At 39.4% G+C, this 14,244-nt stretch overlaps 1 protein-coding gene across 2 annotated transcripts; it reads right to left on the bottom strand.

The window, feature by feature from the left end:
• Positions 1-3,802: 3,802 nt before the first annotated feature.
• Positions 3,803-13,404, bottom strand: LOC131331174 (patatin-like protein 2). 2 transcript variants are annotated; one of them, XM_058365052.1, is made up of 8 exons: positions 13,229-13,404; positions 12,119-12,300; positions 11,893-12,017; positions 6,069-6,130; positions 5,056-5,217; positions 4,458-4,760; positions 4,088-4,263; positions 3,803-3,945 (listed from the first exon to the last, which is right to left on the bottom strand). In XM_058365052.1, exons 1-8 carry the CDS (start codon positions 13,376-13,378, stop codon positions 3,879-3,881), a joined length of 1,227 nt encoding a protein of 408 aa, XP_058221035.1. In that variant the 5' UTR covers positions 13,379-13,404; the 3' UTR covers positions 3,803-3,878. The 2 variants fall into 2 exon arrangements, with proteins under 2 accessions (XP_058221035.1, XP_058221036.1); XM_058365053.1 differs by lacking the exon at positions 4,088-4,263 and having other exon boundaries at positions 3,806-3,945.
• Positions 13,405-14,244: the final 840 nt, after the last annotated feature.

The following is a 14,244-nucleotide window of genomic DNA, read 5'->3' as shown; positions in this document are numbered from 1 at the left end:
TTCAAACTCATCTAGTCCACTTCTAAAGTTCTTAACCCCTCTAGTCCACTAGCCTAATAAAATAATTCATATGACAAAAATATTCATCCTATATAACCACTCATAAAGAGAGAAACCCTAGAAATATTTTCTACATCTGGAGCCCCCCTATCTCTCTCCACCATTCTCTCTCTCGCCGCCATCCACAAACTTGTTGCCGTCCATGGCCGCCGTCGATCTGTGTCCGCAAACTCGTCGACGTCCATGGTCGCTACCGCCATAGCTGAGTTCCCAACCTCCATCGCCGCTCGACAGTGATCGTGATCGACTACTCTTCGTTTTTCTATTACGAGAAGAAAAAGATTAATTTTGTGGTGGGGAAGGATACATGACCGTACATGGTGAGCACTACTATTCTTTTATTTCATATGCGCGCGCGCGCGTGTATATATATATATATATATAGAGAGAGAGACATGGAGAGAGAGAGAGAGAGAGAGAGAGAGAGGGAGAGAGAGAGAGAGAGAGAGAGAGAGAGAGAGAGAGAGAGAGAGAGAGAGAGAGAGCGTGTGTGAGTCTATAAGAGAAGGAATTCTTGTTTCTTATTTCATTCTTTGTACATACGAGTGGGACTTGGAAGGATTAACATCGGTTGATTTACCAAATTTGAATTGAGCACCCATCTTTTTTTTTTGGATAGGGGAGCATCCAAGACCTAAGTCACATGTTACGCGTGCGCGTATGTGAGCTAACGCGATAACTTGAATGTGAAAAAATTTCTCCTTGGCTTGTGATACTCGCTCGGCACTCCAAAAATTTGTCCTTGACTTGTGTTTTGTTATTGTAATAGTCGCAATATTTGGAAAATAATTACTAATTTAATTCAAACTCACCCTAAATTTGCAAGTGGGAGCTGATTAATTTTGAGCTGTCCGTAATTGTTTTTATCTTATCTTAATACTACATCACATGCAATTTAGTTGGTACCATATATAACAACTTATGATTCGAGTGTTGTCATTTTAGATCGAGTTGATTGTTTCCTTAATTAAATCAAAATGTATACGTACTTACCAAACATGGGATACAACAATTGAAGCTGTCGACTGTCGTGATCATGTCATTAATTTGTTTGTTTTAACTGATCATGCATCAATTAGTATTATCATACAATCGCTAACCGTTTGATTAGTTTGATGATCTAACACGATCGACATGCATGCCCACGTATGCCTCATGCCTGGGTCCAATGCTAAAGCGATCGCCTTGATGGCTGAACATGACTTTTATTTCCCAACAGAAAGGCTTGTTCGTTTTGTATCTCGAAACTGTTGTGCACGGTTCTGAATAATTTTTTTTATATTTATAATCACTTTCCTCTCAAGAACCTCTCTCTTAATTAAAATCCAAACCAAACATTCAATTTGTTGTCTTTTTTTTGGACAAGCAAGGTTTTTTTTTTTTTTTTGTGACATGGACAAGCAAGTTGGATATGCTCAAAATCCAAACCGAACATTCAATCTTGTCTTCTTTTTTTTTTTTGATCAGCAATATCTTCTGCCGATCAAAAAAAAATTGGATATGCACATTCACGCGATCTTTTGTCTCTTTTTTTTCTGTATAAAAAAGATAACTCAGTTGTCCAAGTTAGCTTTCGTGCACATCAACTAATCTAGAGGGTTCAATCCCACCGCATACTTACAGAAAGTCCAATTAGAGCTGAAGCAGAACTCCGTATGAGCTAAAGCACGGAATATAATCAATCATATTTGTTTAGTGATTGACTAGGTGGGATGTCTCGTGCTATGAACGACCATCGTGCCCGTTTATTTGATTTTGTGTGAAGTTGTTCTTTGATACCGTGGTGAAAGATTGGGGAGCGAGAAAGCATGATGCCTCGTGCCCATTGGATTTTATCTGTAATTTAGATACCTGAATTATGAATTCATGTAACTTGTATTATTGTTACATAAATTATGAATCAGACCTTGAGAAATTTATTATTGTTTCTCAGCTAGCTTATAGAGTTCGTAAATACAATCAGCATAAGCAAAAGTAAAAAACTTATCATTTCGTAAAACTTGTACTTTTTGTTTACAGTGCCGAACTCTGTCAGGTTGTGAGCTCTCTCCGGTCACCGAGCTTCAGGATGGTATCAATGATTGTGCAAATTCGTATGTTGGGGACAGGGTAGTTGAAGGTTCAGATCTTAATTTCAAAATTCAAAGTTCTAGTTCCAGGGCTATGGAGTCAGTGGTGGGTGATACTTGTTTCGTTTCAATTTCTGGTATCGGGAAAAGCAATTTGGCCTTGGAAGATGGCGAAATTGCAGCAGAGAATATAACTCCTTTGTTGGGAGTTGATGCAGCGATCCATGATTTGGCTTCGGATGTTGGAGAGTTTGATAAAGCATTTTGGAATATTTCAGAAGTGGGTTTCTTAAATCAAGCAGATATGGAAGTAGTTGAGCTCAACCCGGCTCAAGTTAAATCTATTGATGGTATCCAGTTAGTTGTGGACCTCGACCCAGTTGTTAAGGCTAAAGAAAAGGGGAATGATAATTGGAAGCAGAAGTCGGTTGAGAAAATGTTGGGTATTCCTAAAGCTAAGAAGTGAGTTGGAAGAAAGAAGAAAAAATGTGTCATGTTTAGATCTGCGATTGCCGCTACGGCTTTATCCGTTTCTTCCGAAGGCACAAACATGATTCATCTAGATGAGGCAAGGGCTACTTGGTCTATTGAGAAAATTTTGGGAGCCGATTATTCGGGTAATGATGAGGATATAATAAGCAAATTCATGACTACGGAAGCCGAAGATGGCGCAAGGGCCAATGTTCAGGATTCTCAGTGTAATGATTGATCCTTAGTCATCTCAGGAGCGGGTTTTGTTTTAGGTGTCTTATTGCCTTAGTTAGGTTTGGGTGTGGTGCTTCTTCTTTGGGGTTGTATGCTTTGGTTGGCTTCTTGCCATCTAAGGGTGGTTATTTTCCCTTCTGGTTCCGGGTGCTTCATGCTTTGGATCCTTTTAATCTTTGTAATTTGTTTTTAAAGATTAATAAAATTCTTTTGCTGTTCAAAAAAAAACTTTGGTCCCCATTTTCCTACGTTTACTATTTTTCTCGTCGAGACGAATGATTAAATCCAAAAATTACGACGAAAAACTAAACAAAAATAACCAAAATTAAGTAAGTTGTAGTAAAGAAATACTGAAGACAAAAATATAGCATGAACTCGCCTTAAAGAAAAAACATATGCAGACATAACTATGTGTATATAGTTCCGTTTGGCTAAAGAACTATATACACATAAACTCGATTAGGAGAAATAGAAAAGGTTGTTAACAATACAGAACGGTTGATCCGGCCGCTTATATCTCAGCAATTGAAAGTTCGGATCTTAATCGAGTAATGAACGATTCAAATTTGTATGCGCTCAGATTCGATCCAAGCCGTCCTTGCGGAGATGAATGGCAAGATTGGCCGCTCTGCAGGATCCGTGTTTGTCTTATAGAAAAAAGAAATTGAGGCTTCCACCTCCACAAAGCACCAATTCATGAAGCAAGAAAATTCACAAATTTTTTAAAATGGTTTCCGTCACAAATATATTAGGGAAATAACAAATTAATTAATTTCCAGCTTCAATTAAGTAATACAACAAATATGCCAGAAATGATCAACATATGAGCAAATAAATCAAATTCCAATTCTTGAGTAATCTTTACAGTACAACGATATATAATTGACCACTCAATCAATATCATCCATGCATGGTTATTTGGAAAATTAAAGGCCCTTTCTACTTCAAGCTTTTATACAGTACAACGATATATAATTGACCACTCAACAGTATCATCCATGCATGGTTATTTGGAAAATTAAAGGCCCTTTCTACTTCGAGCTTTTATTGGTATGTATGCGGAGATGTCAATTGTCTGAGCCTCCTTTCATCTGAAAGTAATTTTGCATATCTGTGGAGACAAAAACAGAGCTGAATTAGTACAAATGGAATTAAAAGACTTTTTGATAGTTAAAATAATTAATTAAATCAAGTAATTTACAAAAATAATAATTACATTGAATCATATTATTTTCATTAATCAAAATCCATACTTTTTCAAAGCCTCTTCATTTGTGCCACAATCTTTAAACGGCTCGGATAGACCGGTCTCCAAGTTGACCCGGGAAACGGGTTTCTTCAATAAATTTTCTCCGATCTTAACAAGTTTGTCCAAATTCGCCTTTGTAGAAACATCGACAGAGGCTTCCGTCCCGGATAATGTGTCATCCTATAGCATTAACAAGTTAACACATAAAACCAAAGGTTTCAGCTAATGCCATACTTAACTAATGCAGGGCTTATATTTTTCTTTAATACTTTGCGATTCTAAAATTTACACAAATAAATCGGAACGGAGGGAGACTATCCATCCTATATCTATCCAAGCAATATGAGACTTAATATTATCAGACATATGCTTACTTGAATACGAAGGTAATTCTCTTCTGAATGAAGAGCTTGGAAAACCACAGAAAGATGAAAATCAACCATATCTGCACTTGCCAGAGTGAAGACATCCACCAATGGAGTCGAACCCCCATGCAGTAACCAACCCAAAACACTCCATTTGGCTGCTGTTTTCGCACTGTATTTCTTTTCCGCTTTCGATGAGCCCGTGCCGATTGAAATCACCAGAAATCGGCAGTAGTCCACGGGCTTAATCGGGAAGAAATCGGGATTTTCGTCAAAGATCTGTTTGGTCACTTGGCTTATTGCAACCAGAGCCTGAACAAGATTGTCAAAGTCAGATTAGTGGTCATGGAATGTCTTCGGAACCCTAAAAGCTTCTATACACCACATGTGTTGAAAGAATCAAGCTTCTCTGCGGTTCAGAAAACATTTTTAATGGTCCAAATTTTTCGACCAGATTCTTACCGGTAGAAATTTTTCACAAACCTAGACCATTGATTGTTAATATTGGTGGCCGAGATAAGACTGCTTGTGCGGTCCAAATTTGAACCGCAGAGAAGCGTCGTCCATGTTGAAAAAAAGAATTAATTAGAAAAAAAGGTCGACGTACCGGGTTATTTGCAGCGACACCGCCGTCGATGAGATTGAACTCCTTTACATTTCCTTTGTCATCTTGGTTTTTGAAGTGATAGGCCGGAAGGTAAGTTGGAGCTGCAGATGTGCTGATGCTTATATCCGATAATCGAGCATCCAAATAAGGGGATTTTTTCACCTGCATGAATTGTTGAAATTACTACTATATCATACAGCTTAAACTTTCACTTCAATATCCATGTGTATTCCTCTTTTAGTCTGTCCCAATTGATCTGAATTACATAAACAAAAAATTATGGGAAAGTGAGTTCTGCCAATAAATTCCAACCTTTTTTGCAGGATGCGTTTTGTGGGAAAGTGAGTTCTGGTGAAAAAATTATTTATGAGATTTCAACTATTTTCTTGATAATTGAACTTGCCAAAATTTATGAAAATTTGGTTTTTCCATTATTTTTCATCCTTTATTGTCATCTGAACGGGACCTAACTTAAGCCCTAAATTTACAGACCAGTAGATAAGTAAGGTGATCAGACTATTGGAAATTGTATTCACATTCCAATTGATCCATCCTTTTCTTCCTTTTTGTTTTATAAGCTTCAATTTTTTTTTTGATAAGTCTTATAAGTTTCAATTTACCCACCTTGGCCATTATAGCGAACATTATACGACCTAATTATTTTAGAAACCTTGCATAACTTGTTGAGCAATGACGAGTACAGCAAAAATACAAAGAACACACACACACACTCAAAAAAAGAATTAAAAATTTTGTGGTTCTGATTCACTCTGAGTATGGTTTCACTCGTTGCCAAATAAATTAGGATCCACCCATTTCTTTTCTTGCATAATTTTCCATGCCTCCTTCGTGTGTTCATAGTTTTTTCAAATCATATCCATCTTTACTTTTGGAACCTATTTTTCTACTTGTCTTAGTCCTAGGGTCATGTTAACATATATTCCAAATTTACAACTATGAGAGAGAGAGAGAGAGAGAGAGAGAGAGAGAGAGAGAGAGAGAGAGAGAGAGACCTCATAAGTGGAGAAAATGGTTGGCTGCAAGTGTTTGATATCGAAAGTTGGAATGACAACATTGTTGGGTGGAGGAGTATTGATCACACACTTATAATGTATGAAACTCACAAGAGAATTGCACAAACACACTCACATATATTGAACTCATTCAATCTGAAAAATAACATACAAAGAGGAGGAATTTCTCTCTCTGTAACTCTCTTATTCTCTTACTCCACTCACACATATTACATAATCAGAATACATTCTTTTATAGGCAAATTAAACAGACAAGTAGATAACTTTGCAAAGATCACAAATGAAATACGGAAGCTTAAATTCAATGCCCACGTTTTTGTTCTTGCTCTTCTTGCAGGCTTATTTGACCAACTTACCTTAGGCAATCATAGCCTCCAAAACAATAGTTCTTCTTGCAGGCTTATTTGACCAACTTACCTTAGGCAAAGCCTCCAAAACAATAGTTTCACACGTTCCAAATCAAGCTTACTGTTTATTTCAACATCCCCCCTTAAGCTTGATTCTCAGAGATTCTTCATTCCAAGCATTGTCTTCATTTTGACGAAAGCTTCATGTTTGAGGGGCTTCGTAAAGATATCTGCTGCTTGATCATATGTCCTGCAAGAAACTAACTCCACTTCCTTTGCTTTTACATGCTCTCTGATGAAGTGGTAGCGGGTATCGATGTGCTTGCTTCTTTCATGATGAGTCGGGTTCTTTGCAAGCGCAACTGCAGAGCGGTTGTCAACATAGATCTCTGTGGGCAATTTTTGCAGAAAGCCCAAGTGCTTCAGCACATTCCTTAACCATATAGCATGACAGACAGCTGAGTTAGCGGCAACATACTCAGCTTCACAAGATGACAATGTCACAATCGCTTGCTTCTTGGATGTCCAAGTGAAGGCAGTATCTCCAATGAAGAAAACGAACCCTGTTGTGCTCTTCCTTTCATCCAAGTCTCTTCCCCAATCGCTATCTGAATAGCCGGAAAGATTCAGGTCACCGCCTGACTGATAGAATAGTCCGTCATTATGAGTTCCTTTGATGTAGCGGAGAATCCGCTTTGCTGCGAACAAGTGTAACTGATCTGGCGTCTCCATGTATCGACTGACTAGCCCAACACCATAGAGTATGTCTGGCCTAGTACAGGTTAGATATCGCAGACTTCCAACCAAGCTTTTGAAATAGGTTGGATCAACATTCCCAGTATCACTTTTCTTCAGTTCCAGTCCACTGTCGACTGGAGTCGTCACAGGATTGCATGTCTCCATCCCGTACTTCTTCAGTATCTCCATGGCATACCTGCTTTGGGAGATAAAAATTCCTTCGTCACTTTGCGTCACTTCAATGCCTAGGAAGTGAGCCATAAGTCCGATGTCCGTCATTTCGAACTCTTGAAACATCGTCTTCTTGAATGCTTCAAACATGGCTGGATTGTTGCCTGTAAAAATCAAGTCATCAACATAGAGGCATGCATACAACTGGCTTCCATCAGTCTCCTTCTTCATATAGAGTGCATGTTCGTAAGGGCACTTCTCGAATCCATTCTCTTGGAAGTACTTATCAATTCTGGTATTCCATGCACGAGGCGCTTGCTTCAGCCCGTATAGCGCCTTCGTCAATTTGTACACTTTGTCTTCATGACCTTTCTTCACATATCCAAATGGCTGCTCAATATAGATTTCTTCTTCTAGAAATCCATTCAGGAATGCTGTCTTGACATCCAACTGGTAGATCTTCCATCTTTTCTGAGCAGCTAATGAGATTATTAGCCTGATTGTCTCCATCCTGGCAACAGGGGCGAATACTTCGTCATAGTCGATGCCTTCTCTTTGCTTGTATCCTTTTGCTACAAGCCTTGCCTTGTATCTCTGAACCTCTCCTTGAGCGTTCTTCTTAGCTTTGTAGATCCACTTTACTCCAATTGCCTTGTGACCTTTTGGGAGGCAGGTTAGCTCCCAAGTCTTGTTCTTCTCTATGGACTGAATCTCTTCATCCATAGCCTTCCTCCATTTTCCTTCTTGGGTAGCTTCCTCGAAACTAACTGGATCACAACTGATTTGCAGACAGAACATGGTAAAATCTGCATCCATCTGATCTGTATTCTGATACAGATCATTCAAGTTCCGAATTCCTCTGGGCCTCATGTCTGAAATTTCTCGTTCAACTGGTGAGGATGGTTCACCTTGTTGTGGTGAAGAGAAACCACGGGAAGATGCTGGTTGATCTTCTGGTCTACCAGGTACATCTCTGGTTTGTACCTGTTCTTCATCTTCAAGTGTTAGCTCCATATTCTTGGTAGCTTCTATTTGACCCCAGCTCCAGGATTCATTTTCCTCGAAAATGACATCTCTGCTGAAAATCACTTTCTGAGTGATGGGATTATACAACCTGTATCCCATCGTTCTGTCACCATATCCAACAAGGATACACTTAACTCCTTTGTCTTCGAGTTTGGTTCTGTTAGCCTCCGGAACTTTAGCATAGGCAATACAACCAAACACTCTGAGATGACCCACACCTGGCTTGTGAGTGGACCATGCTTCTTGTGGTGTCTTCGACTGCACATTCTTCGTAGGACACCTGTTCAGTAGATAAACTGCACACTGAACTGCTTCGGCCCAAAATCTCTTGGGCATGTCTTTATCTTTCAACATGCTTCTAGCCATGTTGAGAATGGTGCGATTCTTCCTTTCAGCTACACCGTTTAGTTGAGGAGTATAGGCAGGTGTGCACTGGTGTCTGATTCCTTGTTGCCTAAGGAATCCCTCAAATTGATCTCCAGTGTACTCTCCTCCTTGGTCTGACCGCAATGTCTTAATGTGGTAGCCGCTTCCTTTCTCAACAAGAGCTTTGAACTCTTTGAACTGTTCAAATACTTCTGACTTCAATTTCAGAAAGTATACCCACGTCTTTCTGCTATAGTCGTCGATAAACGTGAGGAAGTATCTGTTCTGACCATTTGAGATTGGCTTTAATGGACCACAAACATCTGTGTGTACTAGCTCGAGAGGCATAGATGCTTTCCAATCAACTTGCTTTCCAAAGTTATTGCGGTGTTGTTTGCCAAGAATGCAGCTTTCGCATACCTCATTTGGATGTTGAATATGAGGTAAGCCCTTAACCATCTTCCTATTCGCCAATAGCTTCAAGCTTTCAAAGTTGAGGTGCCCATATCTGAGATGCCATATCCAATCTTTGTCATTGATAATGGCATTGAGGCACTTTGGCGTGTCATGAAGAACAGTTAGCGGAAACATCCTGTTCTTCGCCATCATTACTCGAGTTATCAGCTTCCCTCGAGCATCCGCAACCGTCAGCTGCATATCCTTCAGGCTAATTTGATAGCCTTTCTCAAGGAATTGTCCAAGACTAAGAATATTAGTCTTCATGTCTGGAACATAGTAGACGTTAGAGATGAATGCATGATCTCCATTCTTCCTTTTGATTATAATATCACCTCTCCCTCGAACTGGTACTTTAGAGAGGTCACCAAAAGAAATATCTCCCTGAACCTTTTCATCAAGTTCAGTAAAAAGCTGCCTTGAGCCAGTCATATGATTACTGGCTCCAGAATCAAGAAACCATGTACCTTGATCCTGCTCGATTGGGCTGTGTGCCATGAGACTCATTGAATCTCCTCCTGATGGCTCCTTGTCTGCATAGTTGGCTATTTCGCCAACTTGATCTGATGCTGATCTTCCCCGGCACTCATTGCTATAGTGGCCATACTTTTCGCAATTGTAACACTGAACGTTACTTTTGTCAACGTTCGAACGATTGTTGTAACTGCCTCTTCTGCCTTGTCCTCCTCCTCGTGGATTATGACCTTGTTGTCCTCGTCCACCTCCTCTTGGAGCATAATTTTGTTGTCCTCGACCACCTCCTCTTGGAGCATGATTTTGATTCCCTCCTCTGGAGAATCCTCTGCCACCTCTGCCTCTGGAATTTGAATTTCTAGAGCCTCTTCCATGGGAACCATAGCCTCGTCCCCTCTGAGATGTCCCCCCTTGCTCGTACCTTCCTTCATTGAGGGATAACTTCATTTGTAGAGCTTGTTCCGGGGCTCTATCATCGTCTCTGTGCAACTTCTGTTCGTGGGCTTGCAGCGAACCCACGAGCTCTTCAATAGACATGGTTGAAACGTCTTTAAGTTCTTCTAATGTAACAACGATGAAGTCGAATTTGCGATCCAAAGATCGCAAGATCTTTTCTATAACTCTCGTGTCGGTGAGAGTTTCGCCATTTCTCCTCATTTGATTTGAAACCACCATAATTCGAGCATAATACTCAGAAATAGATTCTGAGGATTTCATTCGCAAAGACTCGAATTCACCTCGTAGTGTTTGAAGGCGAATCCTCTTTACTTTGTCAGCACCTCTGTAGGTCTTCTGCAGTTTCTCCCAAATTTCTTTGGAAGTTTTGGCGGAAGCGATGATCTCGAATGTGGCTTCGTCAAGTCCTTGATAGATGATGGACTTGGCTTTGCAATCCTTCTTTCGCTCGGCACGAAGTGTGGTCTTCTGTTCCTCCTTTAAAGCTGTTTCAGCTTCTTTTGAGGCGGGTTCATCGTAACCTTCTTCTACCATCTCCATAACATCTTGAGCACCCAGCAGTGCTCTCATTTGGATGGACCAATTATCATAATTGTCCTTGGTGAGCTTTGGAATAACAGCTTGGGATGTTCCATTAGCCATCGAAACTAGAAATGATGGAATCTAGTTTACTGGGGTCAAAATGAAATCTTTGCAACTTTTGAACTTTGACTAGATAACTTCAAAAGTACAGGAGTTAGACTGCAATTGAACCTTCGGTGGACCAGCTTTTATGGAAAGTAGCTTGGTAGGAGGAATTGGATCAGACAACTTGTCTGGTGGTGAAATTAAATGTAATCTTTTGTTTTTTTTAAAAAAAACAAAGACACCTGCTCCTTTCTTCTTTGATTTTGACGATGGAACCAAAGAAGAAAAAATTGCTTCTTCAATCTGGAACTACAGAGACACACTGTCCGTCTGGCTTCGGGTGTGACCACTCCGGTTTCGTCTCAATGATTCGGCTTGGTTCACCAGACTTGTGGAAGATGAATAGCTGCGCTTTCACCTCCAGTCGGACGGCTTCGATCTTGCCGGGACTGAACTCGTCGGCGTGAGACGATTCAGTTTATGGAATCGAAAAACTGAGTGTCGATCACTTCTGTTTTTCTGGTGGAAAAGACAGATGGTACTTTTTTTCGGCGCACTCAAAAATCTGGGCAGCACCAAAAAAAAACTGATTTTGAGTCTGTTTGAAAAAAGTAGCAGGGCGAAGGTATGTTTTGTGAGAGAGATTTTTTTTTTTTTTTTTTTCCGGGATTAGCCTAAGAGCTCTGATACCACTTTGTTGGGTGGAGGAGTATTGATCACACACTTATAATGTATGAAACTCACAAGAGAATTGCACAAACACACTCACATATATTGAACTCATTCAATCTGAAAAATAACATACAAAGAGGAGGAATTTCTCTCTCTGTAACTCTCTTATTCTCTTACTCCACTCACACATATTACATAATCAGAATACATTCTTTTATAGGCAAATTAAACAGACAAGTAGATAACTTTGCAAAGATCACAAATGAAATACGGAAGCTTAAATTCAATGCCCACGTTTTTGTTCTTGCTCTTCTTGCAGGCTTATTTGACCAACTTACCTTAGGCAATCATAGCCTCCAAAACAATAGTTCTTCTTGCAGGCTTATTTGACCAACTTACCTTAGGCAAAGCCTCCAAAACAATAGTTTCACACGTTCCAAATCAAGCTTACTGTTTATTTCAACAAACATGGGCTAAGGTTTGATGCAAACGAGTCTCTCCGAGTTTCTCCTTTATAACCCGGTGAAGGTACTTTCCATTGTATTTGGGCCCTCGTAACAGTTTTAATTGATTTCCAATTGACCCAAAAACACCTCTGCCATTAAAGAAAAAATTCATTCAATGCATATTTCCAAAAAATAAAAAAATAGGATACCAAAACTGAAGGCAAGGGAAAAGAAGCTTAATTATAATTACCTCTTTTGTGGGAAAATTTTAGGGCTGTGGTCGAGATAGAAAGGCTTGATCTCTTTCGCGGCGAAGAGAGGTCGGCCCTTTTCATTTGGAGCAGTCAACATGGCGGTTACTAGACCACCAGTACTTGTTCCTGCAATCACGTCGAAGTAATCTGCAAGTCTTGCATCCTCACCATCGAATTCCTGATTGTCAACCATTCATTTTTTACCTTAGATAGAGCTGTAGTTAAATAGTAATATCATATATTCGCTCCACGCAAATGTTAGAGCAAATTGTGGGATCCCATCTCAAGAAATTACGAGCTGAATCAAAAAATTAAGAAATTCTAAATTTACATTGTTCACCTGTCGAGTTGTCTCACAAGCGTGGATCCCATAAAAGTATCTTTTCGGAAAGGTATCTCTTACATTGTGAGGTAACAGGGAGAGGAGCCCAACCCTTGCAATCTATCTATTCTGATCTATATTCTAGTCTAGTCTAGTATATAAAGGGAGAACCCCTTTTTAGTATATACTTTTTGTGAAGCCGTGTCACAAAAGTATTTTTCATAAATACCCTTTAAGGAGTAAGTTTTTACAATTATCTTTGGTACACAATTAGATAACTACTCGGACAAAGAGGTAAAAATAATATGCCCAACTCACTTCTTCTTTCCTCAAACCCCCACCCACCCCCCCCCCCCCCCCCCCCACCCCCAATCCTATTTGGAGTAGTAAATTTCTGAAGTTTTCCTGAAAGGCAACATCTCCATTGATCAACTTGCTTTCAAATTCAATTGGTGAGTTTTGCCTTAGAATTAAAATACATAATTCTTAATCGCCTAGTTCTCATTAGTTTTGAGATCTACTTATGATATTTGCATGTTCTCCAACCGTCTGTCATGTTTCTATATTCCTCAGTTTTTCAATTCTAACCATATCTCTCAAGATAGTTTCAGATTGATTTATTGTGTTCATATTACAGGAATCTCGATGAATGACAGTCGTTGAGTTCAACAAAAATCTGTACACGCATAGCGTGTGTGCCTCAAACGTCAGTAACACACGAGAAATGAGTATGATATATATATATATAAGTTCTCTCTCCCTGAAAAAGGAAATAAAACCATACCTGAAGCTGGGATTCAAGGTATTCAAGGATAGTGGCAGGAATGATTCCCCTAATACCACCTCCATCAATGCTTAGCACAGTAATTAGGTTTCCATAAGTTGGGGGCTGAATTTTATCCAGAGATGATGATGATGATGATGCTACCGCCATTGAATTCGATTTGAAAAAACAGAGCTTTGTATTCCCTAGACTTTTGGAATGAGGAGATAAAAGAGAAGAGATTTGATTTTCCATCTCTAAAAGTTGTTTCCTTAATAATAGGCCTCAGAGTCAAAATCTTTCTTGTAGTTCCACATGTTTAAAAAGTGGGAAATTCTGAGACCAATTCTTGAATTCCAAGAAAAGTCAAAACGGGTCAGAGATGCTGCATGGTAAAACCAGATAAAGTTGACTAGTTGAGCTAGGGTGGCGTTTAGGTATGCCACGGTCCAAACAAGTCCTTAATTAGACCATTCTTTTAAAATCTCTTTTTCCCAGTTGATAGGAGTTTTCTTGCGAGAGAAAACTTGTTTACAAAAGCTAGGTCGGTTCCGGACCGTCGGTTGCATTTTTTGACGATTTAAATGTGCGCGTCAAGTACCATGCACGTGGTACGTGCCCGATTTGCAACTAAGAATTTCTCAGCACTTAGGTCGTTATTATGCGGGCTGATTATGCAGGTTTTAAGCCAACGGGGCATTAATTAAGAGAGATTATTCCGTACTCAGTGGCGGTGAACCGATTAATATGTAGTTAGGAGAGTCGTCGTTAGGAGGAATGCTTATTTGATCTCAAAGTCTAACCTCTCTCTTTAAAAGCTCATGAGATATACCCAATAAACTTGTAATATACCGGATCAAAAAAAAAAAAAAAACTTGTAATATACCCAAATTAAGAAGAAATTACTTTCTTGGCCTGGTCCAAAGCAGAGCAACCATCCACAGGAACTAGAGAATTTATAAAAAAATTACTTTCTTGCAGCTTGATTTCAAAAATTGAATTTGGACAATTATGTGGAGAGTAAACTCACCAACCAA

Source organism: Rhododendron vialii, chromosome 6a (assembly GCF_030253575.1).
Source record: "Rhododendron vialii isolate Sample 1 chromosome 6a, ASM3025357v1".
Lineage (NCBI taxonomy): Eukaryota > Viridiplantae > Streptophyta > Magnoliopsida > Ericales > Ericaceae > Rhododendron > Rhododendron vialii.
Note: the sequence above shows the minus strand (reverse complement) of the source record. Positions and strands in the feature narration are given on the sequence as shown.